The sequence below is a fragment of the Lepidochelys olivacea genome (genome assembly GCF_965140295.1).
Source record: "Lepidochelys olivacea isolate rLepOli2 genome assembly, chromosome: 10".
Classification (NCBI taxonomy): domain Eukaryota; kingdom Metazoa; phylum Chordata; order Testudines; family Cheloniidae; genus Lepidochelys; species Lepidochelys olivacea.
In genome coordinates, this window is record NC_140420.1 from 51439260 (window position 1) to 51452005 (window position 12746).

General features: G+C 40.8%; 1 protein-coding gene across 1 annotated transcript in view; it reads left to right on the top strand.

The window, feature by feature from the left end:
- CIB2 (calcium and integrin binding family member 2) overlaps positions 1 to 12746 on the top strand; it is a 106742-nt gene that overhangs the window by 55886 nt on the left and 38110 nt on the right. Inside the window, exon 3 of the mRNA XM_084641336.1 lies at positions 5686 to 5797. Coding sequence (XP_084497462.1) covers positions 5686 to 5797 — 112 coding nt within the window. The remainder of the gene's footprint in view (positions 1 to 5685; positions 5798 to 12746) is intronic.

Below are 12746 nucleotides of genomic sequence, written 5' to 3' on the forward strand. Positions count from 1 at the left end.
CATTCCAGTCTCTGAAGGCTAAAAAAGGTTAAAAGATTAATTAATCCTAAAAATTAATATTGGTTTGGAGGTTTTGTTTTCAACTGCTTTTCCCAGGGCATTTAGAGAAGCCCTTGCAAATGCTGTTTAGAGAGCTGTTTAAAGTGAGAAATGGCTGCTTTATATCAAAGTGCACAGTATTTATGAAATTGCATATTGGACAGAGTCAGCAAACTACCTGTGTGATACCAAGTGCTGCTGAAATGTGATGAGGTCACTGGGATATTTAATTTCCTGTATGGCACAATTCTTGCTGTGCATCATAGTTGAAGACATTATTTTCCTAAGATGCAGGCAAAAAATGGTAGCAAGACTTGGACACTCCTTTTATGTTCAGCTCCATCTGCTCTTTGTGATACTGCCACAGCTGCAGTGAGAGGGGAACTCCAGAAAGAGCTGTCAGCAGGATATTTTCCATGAAGACCCCTTGACTCCAGAATGTGGTCCCTCATCTTGGGGTGAAACAGCTCAGTTCTTATATAAAGCATATCTGTTGGCTGCGGTGTTGAGGGCAGGCTGAGGCCTCGGGAGGAAGAGGTTTTAGTGGGGTCTTGCTGCTTGAATTACTGGCTGTTTGAATTAATTCTGTTGTGCAAGGGCTCAGTACACTGCTGTCTCTATGTGACCCATCAGTCTTCATCCTTGAAGGAAACCTTCACAGCACTTTAAAAAGACAAACTTGGGAGCTTAAATTCATTTCTCTGCTAGACTCTAAAAATCATACCCTGAACAGACACTGGATTTATGGTTTATTACAACAATCTGTAACCCATTAACCCCCTCTTTTTGTCCTATGACTGCAGAGGTGTTAACAGGCCACTCTACCTTGAATAGGAGTACTTGTGGCACCTTAGAGACTGAAGAAAATGTTATCTAAACTGAAATTAACAAAATTAATAAATGGTGATAAAGAAATGTTATTTCAATAGGTGCTGATGGTTATATGAGCCAGAAGCTGATTCAAATAAGCTTAGAGAACCTTCTGGTGTGCTTCTGAATATGATGGTCAAGCCTGTGGTTCTTTGATGTTTGCACCCTTTGGATTGCTTAAACAAGCCTATAGACTGGGAGACAATAAGTATCTTCTCAGTAGCTATTATTGTTTTTAAATAACTATGCACAATAGTGCAGCTTCATGGGGATTGACCCGGTGTAGGGGCCCCTCAGTGAGTCAAACACAAGTTATTGGGCTCGATATAGGCGTTGCTGGGTAAAATTCTATGATCTGTGATATACAAGAGGTCAGATCAGATGATCTGCTGCTCCCTACTGGCCTTAAAATCTATGAGTTTATGACACAGAGCTAGTGTAGAGGCTTCTATGCTACCTCCCCTTCTCCTGCTCCTGGTGCAGCAGGTATAACTGGAGGAGAAAGGAGACGTGGCTGGAGCTTCCTTATACTCCAGCAAACTTTGGTGTCTGTATCAGGCCCTTGTGCCTTTTGGCAGCCAATGTAATTTAGAGCAGCTCTTAGGCTGCTCTGTGTTACACACGGCGAGCAAAGAGATGCATAGACAGGTCAGGCATCTTTGCAGTACCCCCTCCTGAGGTACATTTTATGATCCTTAGCCATAGCCAAGTCTCCAAGCCAAGATGTATAATTCTGTCCTCTGGGGTTTGGTGATTATCAGCAAGCTAATCCGGCAGTGGTTTATAAATGCTTTGTATATAATGTACCTAGATTCCCTTGATGAAATTACATCTGTAAATGCACATAGATAGGCTATATCATACTGTCATATAGTACTGAGAACATCCTATAGAAACCTTCCAATAAATTGAACCTGTAAAGGAAAAATATGACTTTCATTTTTCTACTAAATGCATAAAAAATGACTTTAGCCAAAACGTTACACATGGAATCTTAGAAGCATAAATGAGATTTTTAAGGGAGCTAGAAGTGATTAACTGTATTTGATAGCTGTGGGGAAATTGACTTCTCTTAACATTTTGCTCTTGGAAACGTTTGTAAAACAGTCTGGCCTCTCTATGACACTAAAGAGCACATCACAGCTTGACGCAGCTGTACTGTGAACCGCACTGAATGCAGCTGAGGAGAACTGCAGAGAGACAGCTGACAAATTACAATGTTGATGCAGATCAGCCTGTATGAGACCCTTCAGATATTTCTTGCTGTATAGCTAGGTTATGTAAAATATTTAGGCACAAATAGCTGTATAAAATCATTTCAAGGGGCACTTGACTAGATGGCATATGGAATTGGTACTGTAATGCAATCTTTCACTTGTAGATCATTGATACTGATCCAAACTAGGGGCCAAATCCTGCAAAGAGAATGAGACTTGTCCTTATCTTCCCATGAGACTAGTCCTTACTCAGGTGTATAATGCCATTAAACTTAGTGGAGCTACCTATTCATAGATTACAAGGCCAGAAGGGAACATTGTGATCATCCAGTCTGAAGCGATGAGTGAGGGTGTGCAGGATCAGACGGCAGGTCAATAGTAAAGAGCCTTTGGCGTTGTTAACTGAATACATGCTCTCAGTAGCTACTGAGTGTCAAAGTTTGACTAAGACTCACAGTTTATCAGACCACTCTGTTTTATTAGCAAAGCTGCTCTGCTACTACATTTAGAAGTGAGCCCCCCGAGTGGGGCTTGTGTCTCTTAATTTATACAGTTTTTTGGAGAACAAGTTACAGAGAAGTTACAGACAAAAGAAGAAAAAGATTTTAGTCACCACCCTTCGAGATCCCTGAGACCAGTCACGTATCTTCAATTACCTGCCACCCTTAACAATCTCCTTTAACAGCTTCCAGTTAACTTAACTAATTGCCCTTCACACCTTCCATTCTGATGCCTGCTTCTTAGACGTGCTGGCTCTATCTTAATTGCTTCTCCATTCAAAAGCTAACTGTCCCTATGTGTGCTCCCTCAGATACTTTGTAACATGTTTTGGCATGCCCTCTCATATACAATGTATCCAGCATGTCCCCTTATACAACGTTGTACTTATACAATGTTATACTTCCACATGAGCAACCTTATTGTATTTTCCAGTACAGCCCAAGGTTAAGTTTCCTTTATCTCACTAGAACATATAGCAAATCAATGTCAGTGGCAAAGCTACTACATTATCCTCCTCTAAACCTGTCCTTAAAACACATTTATGCCATGCTGCTGGCAATGATTAAGGCAGCTGGTGCACTGTGCCCACTGCTTATTACACTAATTATAACTGACTCTTTGTTCCCCTGTGTGTGTTTGTATGCACCTGTTCTCTCTCATCTTCATTAATCTGTAAGCTCTTTGGGACAGGGACTTTGTGTACAGCACCTAGTACAGTGGGGCCTGATCCCAGAGTGGGGCTTATAGGTACTACCACAATACTAATAATAAGGTGCAGCACTGGTTGCGAGACCAGGGCTCCTCTGAATTATTGCAGGTGGATACTGGGATACTGACAAGTGCTTTCTCCGGTATTTGCCGGGGTGACTACGAGTGCAGTCATGTATTCTGTGTCTTTTAAATACCTTTTTGCCCCAGTCATTGGCCCTCGAGGGGTATGTCTATGCTGCACCCGGGGCAAGCCTCCCAGCCTGGATCCACAGACTAGGGTTAGGGGGGCTCGCACTAGGATGCTAAAAATAGCTGTATAGACATTGCTTTGGTGTTGCAGCTCAGACTGGAACACCGCTGTCTCAGGCTTGACAGCCCAAGCTCCAGCCCCCAGCTACAACATCAGCGTAAGCCCTGCTAGCATAAGTTTGTGGAGCTGGGCTGGGCGTCTTGCTCCCAGAAGCAATCTAGACATATTCCAGATGACCCTGTTCTTGCATCACTGCAGATCAATTGCGTAAACATACCCTAGGTGATCCTGTTCTTGCATAGCTGCACAGCAAATACTCTAATGAATTGCCCTGGGCCACATTTGCTGTGTGGACATATTATATAAACTGGGTCTCACGCACCCACGGACTCACCAGTTTCATACCTAGCTTATTGTATACTGACACCTGTGAATGCCACTCCTGCTTTGCACCCTAATAGGGGTCTAATGGACATTACTTGCTGTTTGCATGTCAGGTACTGTATCATGCTCTCTTAGTAGTATGCAAGGGTTTAGAGAAAATTATGAAAGCAAGAATAATTAAATTCATAGATCTAAACAGTAAAGGAGATGTATTGCAATACGGGTTTACCAAAGGTAGATCATGCCAGACTAATCCGATTTCCCTCTTTGAGAAAATAAATGATTTTTTTGATAAGGGAAGCTCAGTAGATCTAATATATTTGGACTTCAGTAAAGCATTTGACACAGTACCTAATGTCAATTAATTCAATTAAATTAATTTAATTCAATTAGGGAAGGTGGGGTCAGTACAAACATTGTAAGGTGGATAAGGAATTGGCTAAAGAGAAGAAAACAACAGGTTGTGCTGAAAGGTGAATTATTGTATCAGAGAGAGGTTACAAGTGGAATTCCTCAAGGATCAGTCTTGGGAACAGTCTTATTCAGTATTTTTATTAATGACCTTGGCAGAAGAAGTAGGAGTGTGCTCTGAAATTTGCTGCTGATGCAAACCTGGGAGGTATCGTCCATACAGAGGTGGACTGGAATATTATGCAGGAAGATTTGGATGAACTTGAAGACTCGACTAACAACAATGGGCGGAAATTCATTAGTACAAAGTGCAAGGTCATCCACTTAGGGTCTAATAATAAGAATTTCTGCTACAAGCTGAGGGCTTATCAGTTGGAAGTGAGAGAGGTCATGACCAAATTCAGGCTGGAAATTAGAAGAATATTTCTAACTATCAGAGGAGTGAAGTTCTCGAACAGCCTTCTCACAGGAGTTGTGGGTCAAACGACTTAATTATTTTTGAGAAAGAGCTGGACAAATTTGAGTGCAACTGTATGATGGATTGCTTGTGATGGTGAGGTGCAGGGATCAACAGCCATGGGGCTCACTTTTGGTTTTTATCTTATATTCCTAAAGCTCATGCTTCAGGGTTTGAGCCAGCCACTGGCAGGAATGAGGAAGAGATTGCCCTCCCTCCCCCAGTGTATTCTGGGAAGTTTTTTATCTCCTTCCTCTGTCTCATCTGGGATGGCAGTGGCTGGAGATGGGACAGTGGGCAGGGTGGGCTAGGGCTCTGCGGTGGCACCTAGCTTTCTCTCTATCAGGTGCTTGGTTGGCTAGTTCTTGCTCATATGCTCAAGGTCTAACTGATCGCGATATGTGGGATTAGGAAGGAATTTCCCCTCAGGTCAGATTGGTAGTGACCTTGGGGTTTTTTTGCCTTTTGCTGCAGCGTGTGGGAGTAGGTCGCTTGACAGGATTATCTGGGTATATCTCATTTAATTAATTCACTGCCATTGTAGGGGCCTCAAGCACTGGTGCACTTTGGTCCCTCCCATTCTCTGCCTATGGCGCATGATAGTTTAGTCTCCGGTGGGTCTCATTTCTGTTGGTCTCATTTCTATTGTTGGATTTAGTGTGCTGGGTGTTGTTGGTGTACTCTGTGATACACAAGAGGTCAGACTAGTTGATCCCTTCTGGCCTTAATTGCTGTGACTCAAGTGGCAAGACTCGTGTTTTAATAAAAGTAAATGGGGCCTAGAGCAGCAAAACAATGTGAGCCTGTTTACTGAATGGAATGGCTTCTTTTTTGCTTGTTTGCAGGTTGCATGGCCGATACCATGAAATGGCACCGAACATTGTGCCCATGGACTACACCAAGGATCCAGATGTTAAACTACCTATACAGCTTATAATTAACATGCCTGAACTAAAGGTATTGCTTCTAACTGCTTAAAAATGGCATCATGTTAAATTTGCTTCAAGGAAGTGAAGTACCATGGTTGAGTGATAAGTAATGCGAGAAACTGAGTTCCTCCCCTTCCTATTCCAGGCAAAACCAATGTCAGCCACTGGAGTGATTTATGTAACTACATGAAGTACAGACTTCCCCATCACCAAGGGAGCCAGGACCAATACTTGAAAGGTGTTGGGGGGTATCTCATCATAACATCAGCTGTATGTATGCAACTCCTGTTGAAATTGATGGAAGCAGTGTGCAAACAACTGATAGGGCCCCCAGGAGTTCCTGGGTCCTAGCTCTTTGCTCAGACCACTGAGTCAGGAAGTCTTTCACTGTGATCTGTGGAGAACTTGCTGGTGGTCTTCAGAGAGCTGGCTTATCACAGGTGCTGGTTCCTCTTCCTTGTTTCCTGAGGCTAACTTGCCTAAAAAAGAAGCTGAAAACACACTAACTACTCCCCATATTACTTTTCCATATAAGCAAGAGCTTGTGTTGCTACAGGGATATCACATCATCTTAGTGGGAGGAGAGGGTGTCCATAAGAAAATCAAAATGTGGTTCACATCATGCAAAAATTTGGAGTGAGAAATATGAGTCCGCACATCTATCCTTTATCCAGTACAGCAACTAAATGTACCATAGTTTAACAGGACAAGTATGGATTGTTAGATACCATTTAACCTTTTGAAGCAAAGTATTGAATTGTACCAGTTATGACATAATACGTTTGTTAGTTTTTCTGTGTAATATAAAATAGGTTAATAGAGTTTCTATGTACTATCATGCAAAAACCACAGTCCACTCACTGCTACCATCATTGGCAGTGTCACCCAAATATTTAAGGGAATAGTGCAAAAATGTTGTAACTGGTGATCTTCATTTCAATGGTTTAAAAAATCTCCATAATGTAGCACAGCAATCAGCACCTGAATGGAAGCAAAAGCAAATGCAGTATTTTTCTGAAAAAATAAATGTACAGTCCTGAAGTCAGCATGCATTGAAAGGCATTTAAAGCCAAACTCAAACTGAAGTTCAGCATTGTTCGTCCCCCTACCATGTCTGGTGCACGCTCAGGGCTGGGGCAACATCCTACATGTTCCCAGGAGCCCATTTGACTCAGAAAAATGTATTTATTGAAGAGGACTTGACCAGATCTAGAAATACATAATTTGTTTAATGTAAATAGAGAAATGAAGGGCTTTCAGCCCGTAAGGATTTATTATATAAAAAGATCTTTGAAGAATTTTTTGAGAACTTCTGGCATAATTATGATTTGCTGGGGGCCTAAAAAATCCCTCAGAAGTGGGATTCAGGAAGAAAATTGGAGGTTAACCAAGGGTTCTTTTGTGCTGGGATACTTTGATTTCTTTGGCAAGATCAAAACATGAGTCCTGTAGTATTTATAAATTCTCATTATGCGCTAACCCTTTAAAAGGCATAGAGAGGGTACAAAAAGATGCAGCACGCTTTCAAAAGTTGTTACAAAAATGTAACAAACACTTTACCAAAAAGTGCAGAAAAAAACCCTCATGTGAATCAAACTTTTGAATGCCATCAGTATCATAAATACCACTGTCACCAGCATTATAACATACTGATATTCAAATTTAATATTAAATATGTTATATTATTAATATTTTGGTAGGGTCATTTCCTTAACTAGATTCGTATGTTATTCCTATGTTATTAAATTTGATCACACCTCACTTTTTTGACATTAATGGTTATCTACCTTATATTGTATCAAAGTCACAATGTGTGATTTAACTCATTACTCTAAAATTAGGACAAATGGACTTTCTACCCTAAAGTACAGCTGTTCAGCCCCTAGCTCATGAAGGTAGGCAACTCAATTCCACCCAGATCAGTATCCAGCCCCAGAATGGTTTTTACTAATTAAGCATACCAGCTATACGGGAAGCCTGTACCCTTGGTTGCCATGATAATGCTATGTATCCAAACAAACATTCCCTGGCACCTCACAACTCATCTCTTCAGAATATGAGCGATATTTTAACAATGTGAGACAACATGTGGATAATCAAGGAATACAAAACGATTCCCTACCATGTTCACCATGATATATAGCATGACAGTAGGAACAGAAGACAAAATGAGGGCAATTCAAGGTTTATTACTTATTTACAAACCTATAATATCTGCAATATTCCAAGAACCATTATTCTTCTGAAACATTCTGTGAAATGATATGTTTTAAAACATAATGTTGAATTGTTAATTATATCATTTGTCACAGTAAAGAACATTTTAATAGCTCATAATATGAATAGACTATTTTGGAGCAGTAAATATTTATTTCAGAAACCTTTTAATCAGTCACCTACGTCCTTTTACGTAAAATATCCTGTTATTAAATCTCTAAAATATTTTTCATAGATCTCAAAGCATGTGTTAAAGGTGGGAAGGGTTATTCCTATTTCACAGGCACAGAGATTAATAGCCACATTCTTAAAATATGGCCTTTAATTTTAGATGTCTCAGTTTTTTAATGGATAACTTTAGACATATTGACTAAGACTGTCTGACTTCAATGCCTAAAGTTAGGCTCCTAAATCCATATTTCAGCGCTTAAATCAATTGCCTGATGATCAGAAGTGCCAGCACCCTGCAGAACCAACTACATCTTTGGGCTAGATCCTCAGTTGTGACAAGATACATGCAGTGCAGCTGAGAGGGGAGGCAAAACAAAGGTGGTTTCAAGTCTCCTTTTGCTGCTCCCCCGCCCTGCAGCCAACCCCTAGTGTAACTTAGAGCAACACCCAGGTTGCTTTAATTTTAATTTACAAAAGTAACCTGTCCACACAACCTTCCCCCTCTGGCTGCAAGGGTGGATGGCATAACACCTCTCTGGTGGCTCTGTTATTCCTAGGGTATTCCTGATGCTGGGGGAATAACGAGGGGGCCAGATGCACTGAGTTTCCAGTTGTTGTGTGTCTCTCAGGTGGTGCAAGGCAACTAGAGTGGGACCAAGGATTTGGCCCCTGTATATCTGTGTACACCAGATAAGTATACTTATCTGTAAAATGGGAATAATACTTACTCACTGCTCTGAACTGCTGTCAGATTATTGGATGAATAGTGCTACACACAAGTGCAAAGTATTGTTGTTTGGGACACTATGTTATACACCAGACAGTGCCACTTGCCATATCTACATTGACACAAAGTGAAACATGGTTTATCTGAAGAAACTAACCAGCTCACATACTTGGTAAATAGGAGGGTAAAGCAGCATGTTCTTCACATTTAACATACTTTTGCAGAATGGAAATATGTCCCCAGTTGTATTTAGCCTTCTACCTGCTGCTGCTTTTTCAGAAACATTGCATGCAAACTGAATTACGCCCGTTAGAAATCCAGTCATCACTCAGGGCTGTTTGATTTAGAAACTGTTTCTTTGACTCATCCATCCCCTGCAAGGACATTTTACATAGATATGAAATGTATCTCTCTAATCTGTCATACTGGCAGGTCACCCATCATGGCAGTATCTAAGGGCTTGTGGAGTGTATATGAAGAGTCACCACACTTTTCATTTTACATAAGCACCAAAATGGAAGAAGTGGGGTAACTGAAGACCTCTGGGTATTGGTAATGGGATATGAAACCCTTTGGCTTTAGTTCAATGATATGAATCCAGAACTGGATGGCACCAACAAAAATTGTAACTGTCAAATGGTGGTTAGTGGCCCTACAAGAAGTAAGTTGTTAGGACAACTGAGAAACCTCAGTGCTGCTCCCATATGATGCCAGTCATATGAGATGGGGATGTTGGCCTTGAGAACTAATCCCCAGAGTGACCAGGAGGAGTCACCAGCTCAACTGTGAGTGGTGCATCCAGTGACAGGCCCCAAATGATGAAGTCTTTAGGAAGCTACCTACTTTGAGAGAATATCCATAGATTAGGTATAGTTGCAATAGAGCATACTTATTCCTAAATTACTAATGAAGCACAAAGCAGAAGTTTCTTTTTAAAATGTGATCAGATTTTGAGATGCAGGAATAAGACTTCCCCTCCTAAGATTGAGGCAGGCTGCCTAGAAAAGAATAGGATGTAATAGTGTTATACTGTATTTCTTTATGGGCCAGAGTTCTCATAACTATCTTTAAATTCAGCAGAATCTATCTGGTCTTCTCAGTGAGAATATGCAAAACCTTTAAGGCTTCTTGGTTGGCTTTGAGAAGGGGTTTATAGGGGAAAGGAACGGGATGAAAATCTTGGAACTTGGTTTTGTGAAAACAGTAGGACAAAACTCAGTGTCAAATTTCTGGTTATTACACAACAGTTTGTTTTTCAGTTTCATCAGAGTTTGTAGATTTCTTGAAAAGATTGCTGTCAGCTTGCAAATTTTTGTTGATTGAGAAACTGACTCTCAGACTATTTGTAATGCGATTACCTTTATTTCAGTGGCTGGTGAATTTGCTTCCCGCGAGGAATTTGGTTTGAAGGAGGGGATTTGATTTCCTATTTTTGCTAGGGCCGTCTTAAAAATTATTTGTATTTATTTGTATTGTGGCAGCATGTAGGAGCCCCAGTCTTGGACCAGGATCCCATTGTGCTAGGGGCCATACAAATAGAACAAAAATAGTCCCTGCCCAAAGAGCTTACAGTCTAACAGCTGTGGTCCCTTTGATTTATGCGCAAAGAAAAGATGCATAATCTAGCTCTGCATTTGCAACTTTTCCAAACGTAATGCCAAAGAGATTGCTGTAGTGGTCTTTCCCATCAGTAGCTTTTCAGCATCATAGAGTTGAAGATAAAGCGAACATCGGAGTCTCTCTAAAAAGAAACAAACAAAAAATATCTATTGAATTCTAAGTAAATTTGAGAGATTTCCAGTATACCTGGCTTTTCTCCTGCAATTTTTTTTCTTTTTGTATCATTTGTAGTTACTTCCAAGACTGAGCTCAGCACCACAGCCGCAGGATCTGATAAATAGATAGAATCAATAATGCACTTTTCTAAATTAGATTCAGAGGGAATTAGATGTAGAGGAAGACAGATCACTACTACACACGCTAATGGTTGAGCCAGGCTGAATTTAAATGCAACTTCCATGACTCAAGGAGAGAAAGTTTGCTGACAGTCACAAACCTTAATCTGCCAGGAATCATGCATTAATGAATGATAAAGTGACAGAAGAGCTTCTATTGCCTGAGGAGGTTTCAGTGTTGGGACAGGAAAATAAACAAACGTATTAGGCCAGATGCTCAGCTGATGTAAATCTGTGTTGTTCTATTGAAGTCATAGAGCTGTGCCAATTTATCCCACTTCAACAGCTGTTAAATTAGGTTCTAGATTCTCTAGATTTTAACAGTTCCATTACGTAAACACAGTGCTAATATACCAGGGGGCTTTTTTTTTGGTTCTAAATGGGCAGCACTACTAATAGCCTGGACCTCGAGGGTTTTTGACATTCAGCTGACACATGCCGAGTTGAGGTCTTCCTTTACGACCGCATGGCCGCATCCAACATGATCATCTTGTCCTATACAAACCATGCCCGACAGGAGCTTCCTGGCTGAAAAGCCACTGGCAACTTCGCTTTCTGGAGTTCGCTTATATTTTTGTTCCACCTGCTGTCCACACTGCCTTAGGCCCTGGCAATACTATCAACCTGCTCCTGCAGAAACATCCACACGGGAGTCCTACAGCATCCTCGTTGGACCATTCCACTGAGGGTGGTTGGACCTCCACATCCCTCTGTGTTGGCTCCACGGTCCCCTGCACCATTCGCTGACGGGGGGGTTGCAGTGCAGGATTGCTCAATGCCATTTTTACACCTTTGATTCTTCGTCTGAGCTCTTGGTGTTGATGTGGCTTGTGTGCTCTGTCCATGGATCATTCACATCTTTAAACATTTTGCTCCTTTCTGAAATGTGGCAGGTAGTAAAACAGAAACCCAAGAACTGCCACTGGATAAAGCAGCACAGACAATAAGGAAAAGCCCTTAGCTGGTCATGAGCTGGATTTTTGAGCAGAGTGTTAGGGTGCCAGAGAACTGGAGCAATTCTTGATCTGGAAAGACACTGTGTTGAGCTATGGATACAATAGTCCCCAATGTCTTTTGTTTGCTCCTATGGTGAAATGATTGCACATTGGGCTAAAATAGGTCATTGGAGTTAGCAATAGAAAAAGTCTATTAGATCATTGCATCTATTCCCCTGCCTTAGCTAAAGAACTTATCAGATATTAACCTGATACCTAACATGATCTTAGCTAGCATCTAAGAACTCTGTGAAGAGCTCAGTCTCAAATTTTGGCATTTCTTTTTCATTATGTAGGGGAGGTAGCTTGGTTGATAATCAAACAGACAGTTGATCATCCAGATCTATAAAAGAGGAAAGTAGAAACAAAAGAGACTTTAGTCTGGCAAAGGTATGCATGCACTATATTGTTCCATGTGTCACTCAGGCGACTAGGATATTATTATCTTTATTTAGCATCATGCAGGTGTATTGTGCTTTACAGGCAAAAATAAAATGACAAAGGACTGAGTTCTGCTAGTTACACACCTACCCATATTGAAATCAATTGGAGGTACAGGTATTCTTAGGGCAGAATTTGTCCCAAGTTCCCTCCCTAGAGAACCTTAAAGTGTAAAGAAAATTACTAGAATTGGGTAAGACCACAAACAATATTTGGTAAATATTCATTTATGTCTCTCAGAAAACTGGTAAAACAAACTACAGAAAATAATTATTTGCAGCAAATATGTGGTAAATTCATTTTGATAAGTGAATACAGCTGAAAAAATTGCAGTTTGCTCAATAGCAATACATGACCAGAGGTGAAATTTGTCCAATTACTTAAGAATTAATCATCAGGCTCTAGCAATTCCACTTTTCCCTTTCTAGTCAAGTGCTTTACTAGAATCCATATCCACATGAGCAAATTAGT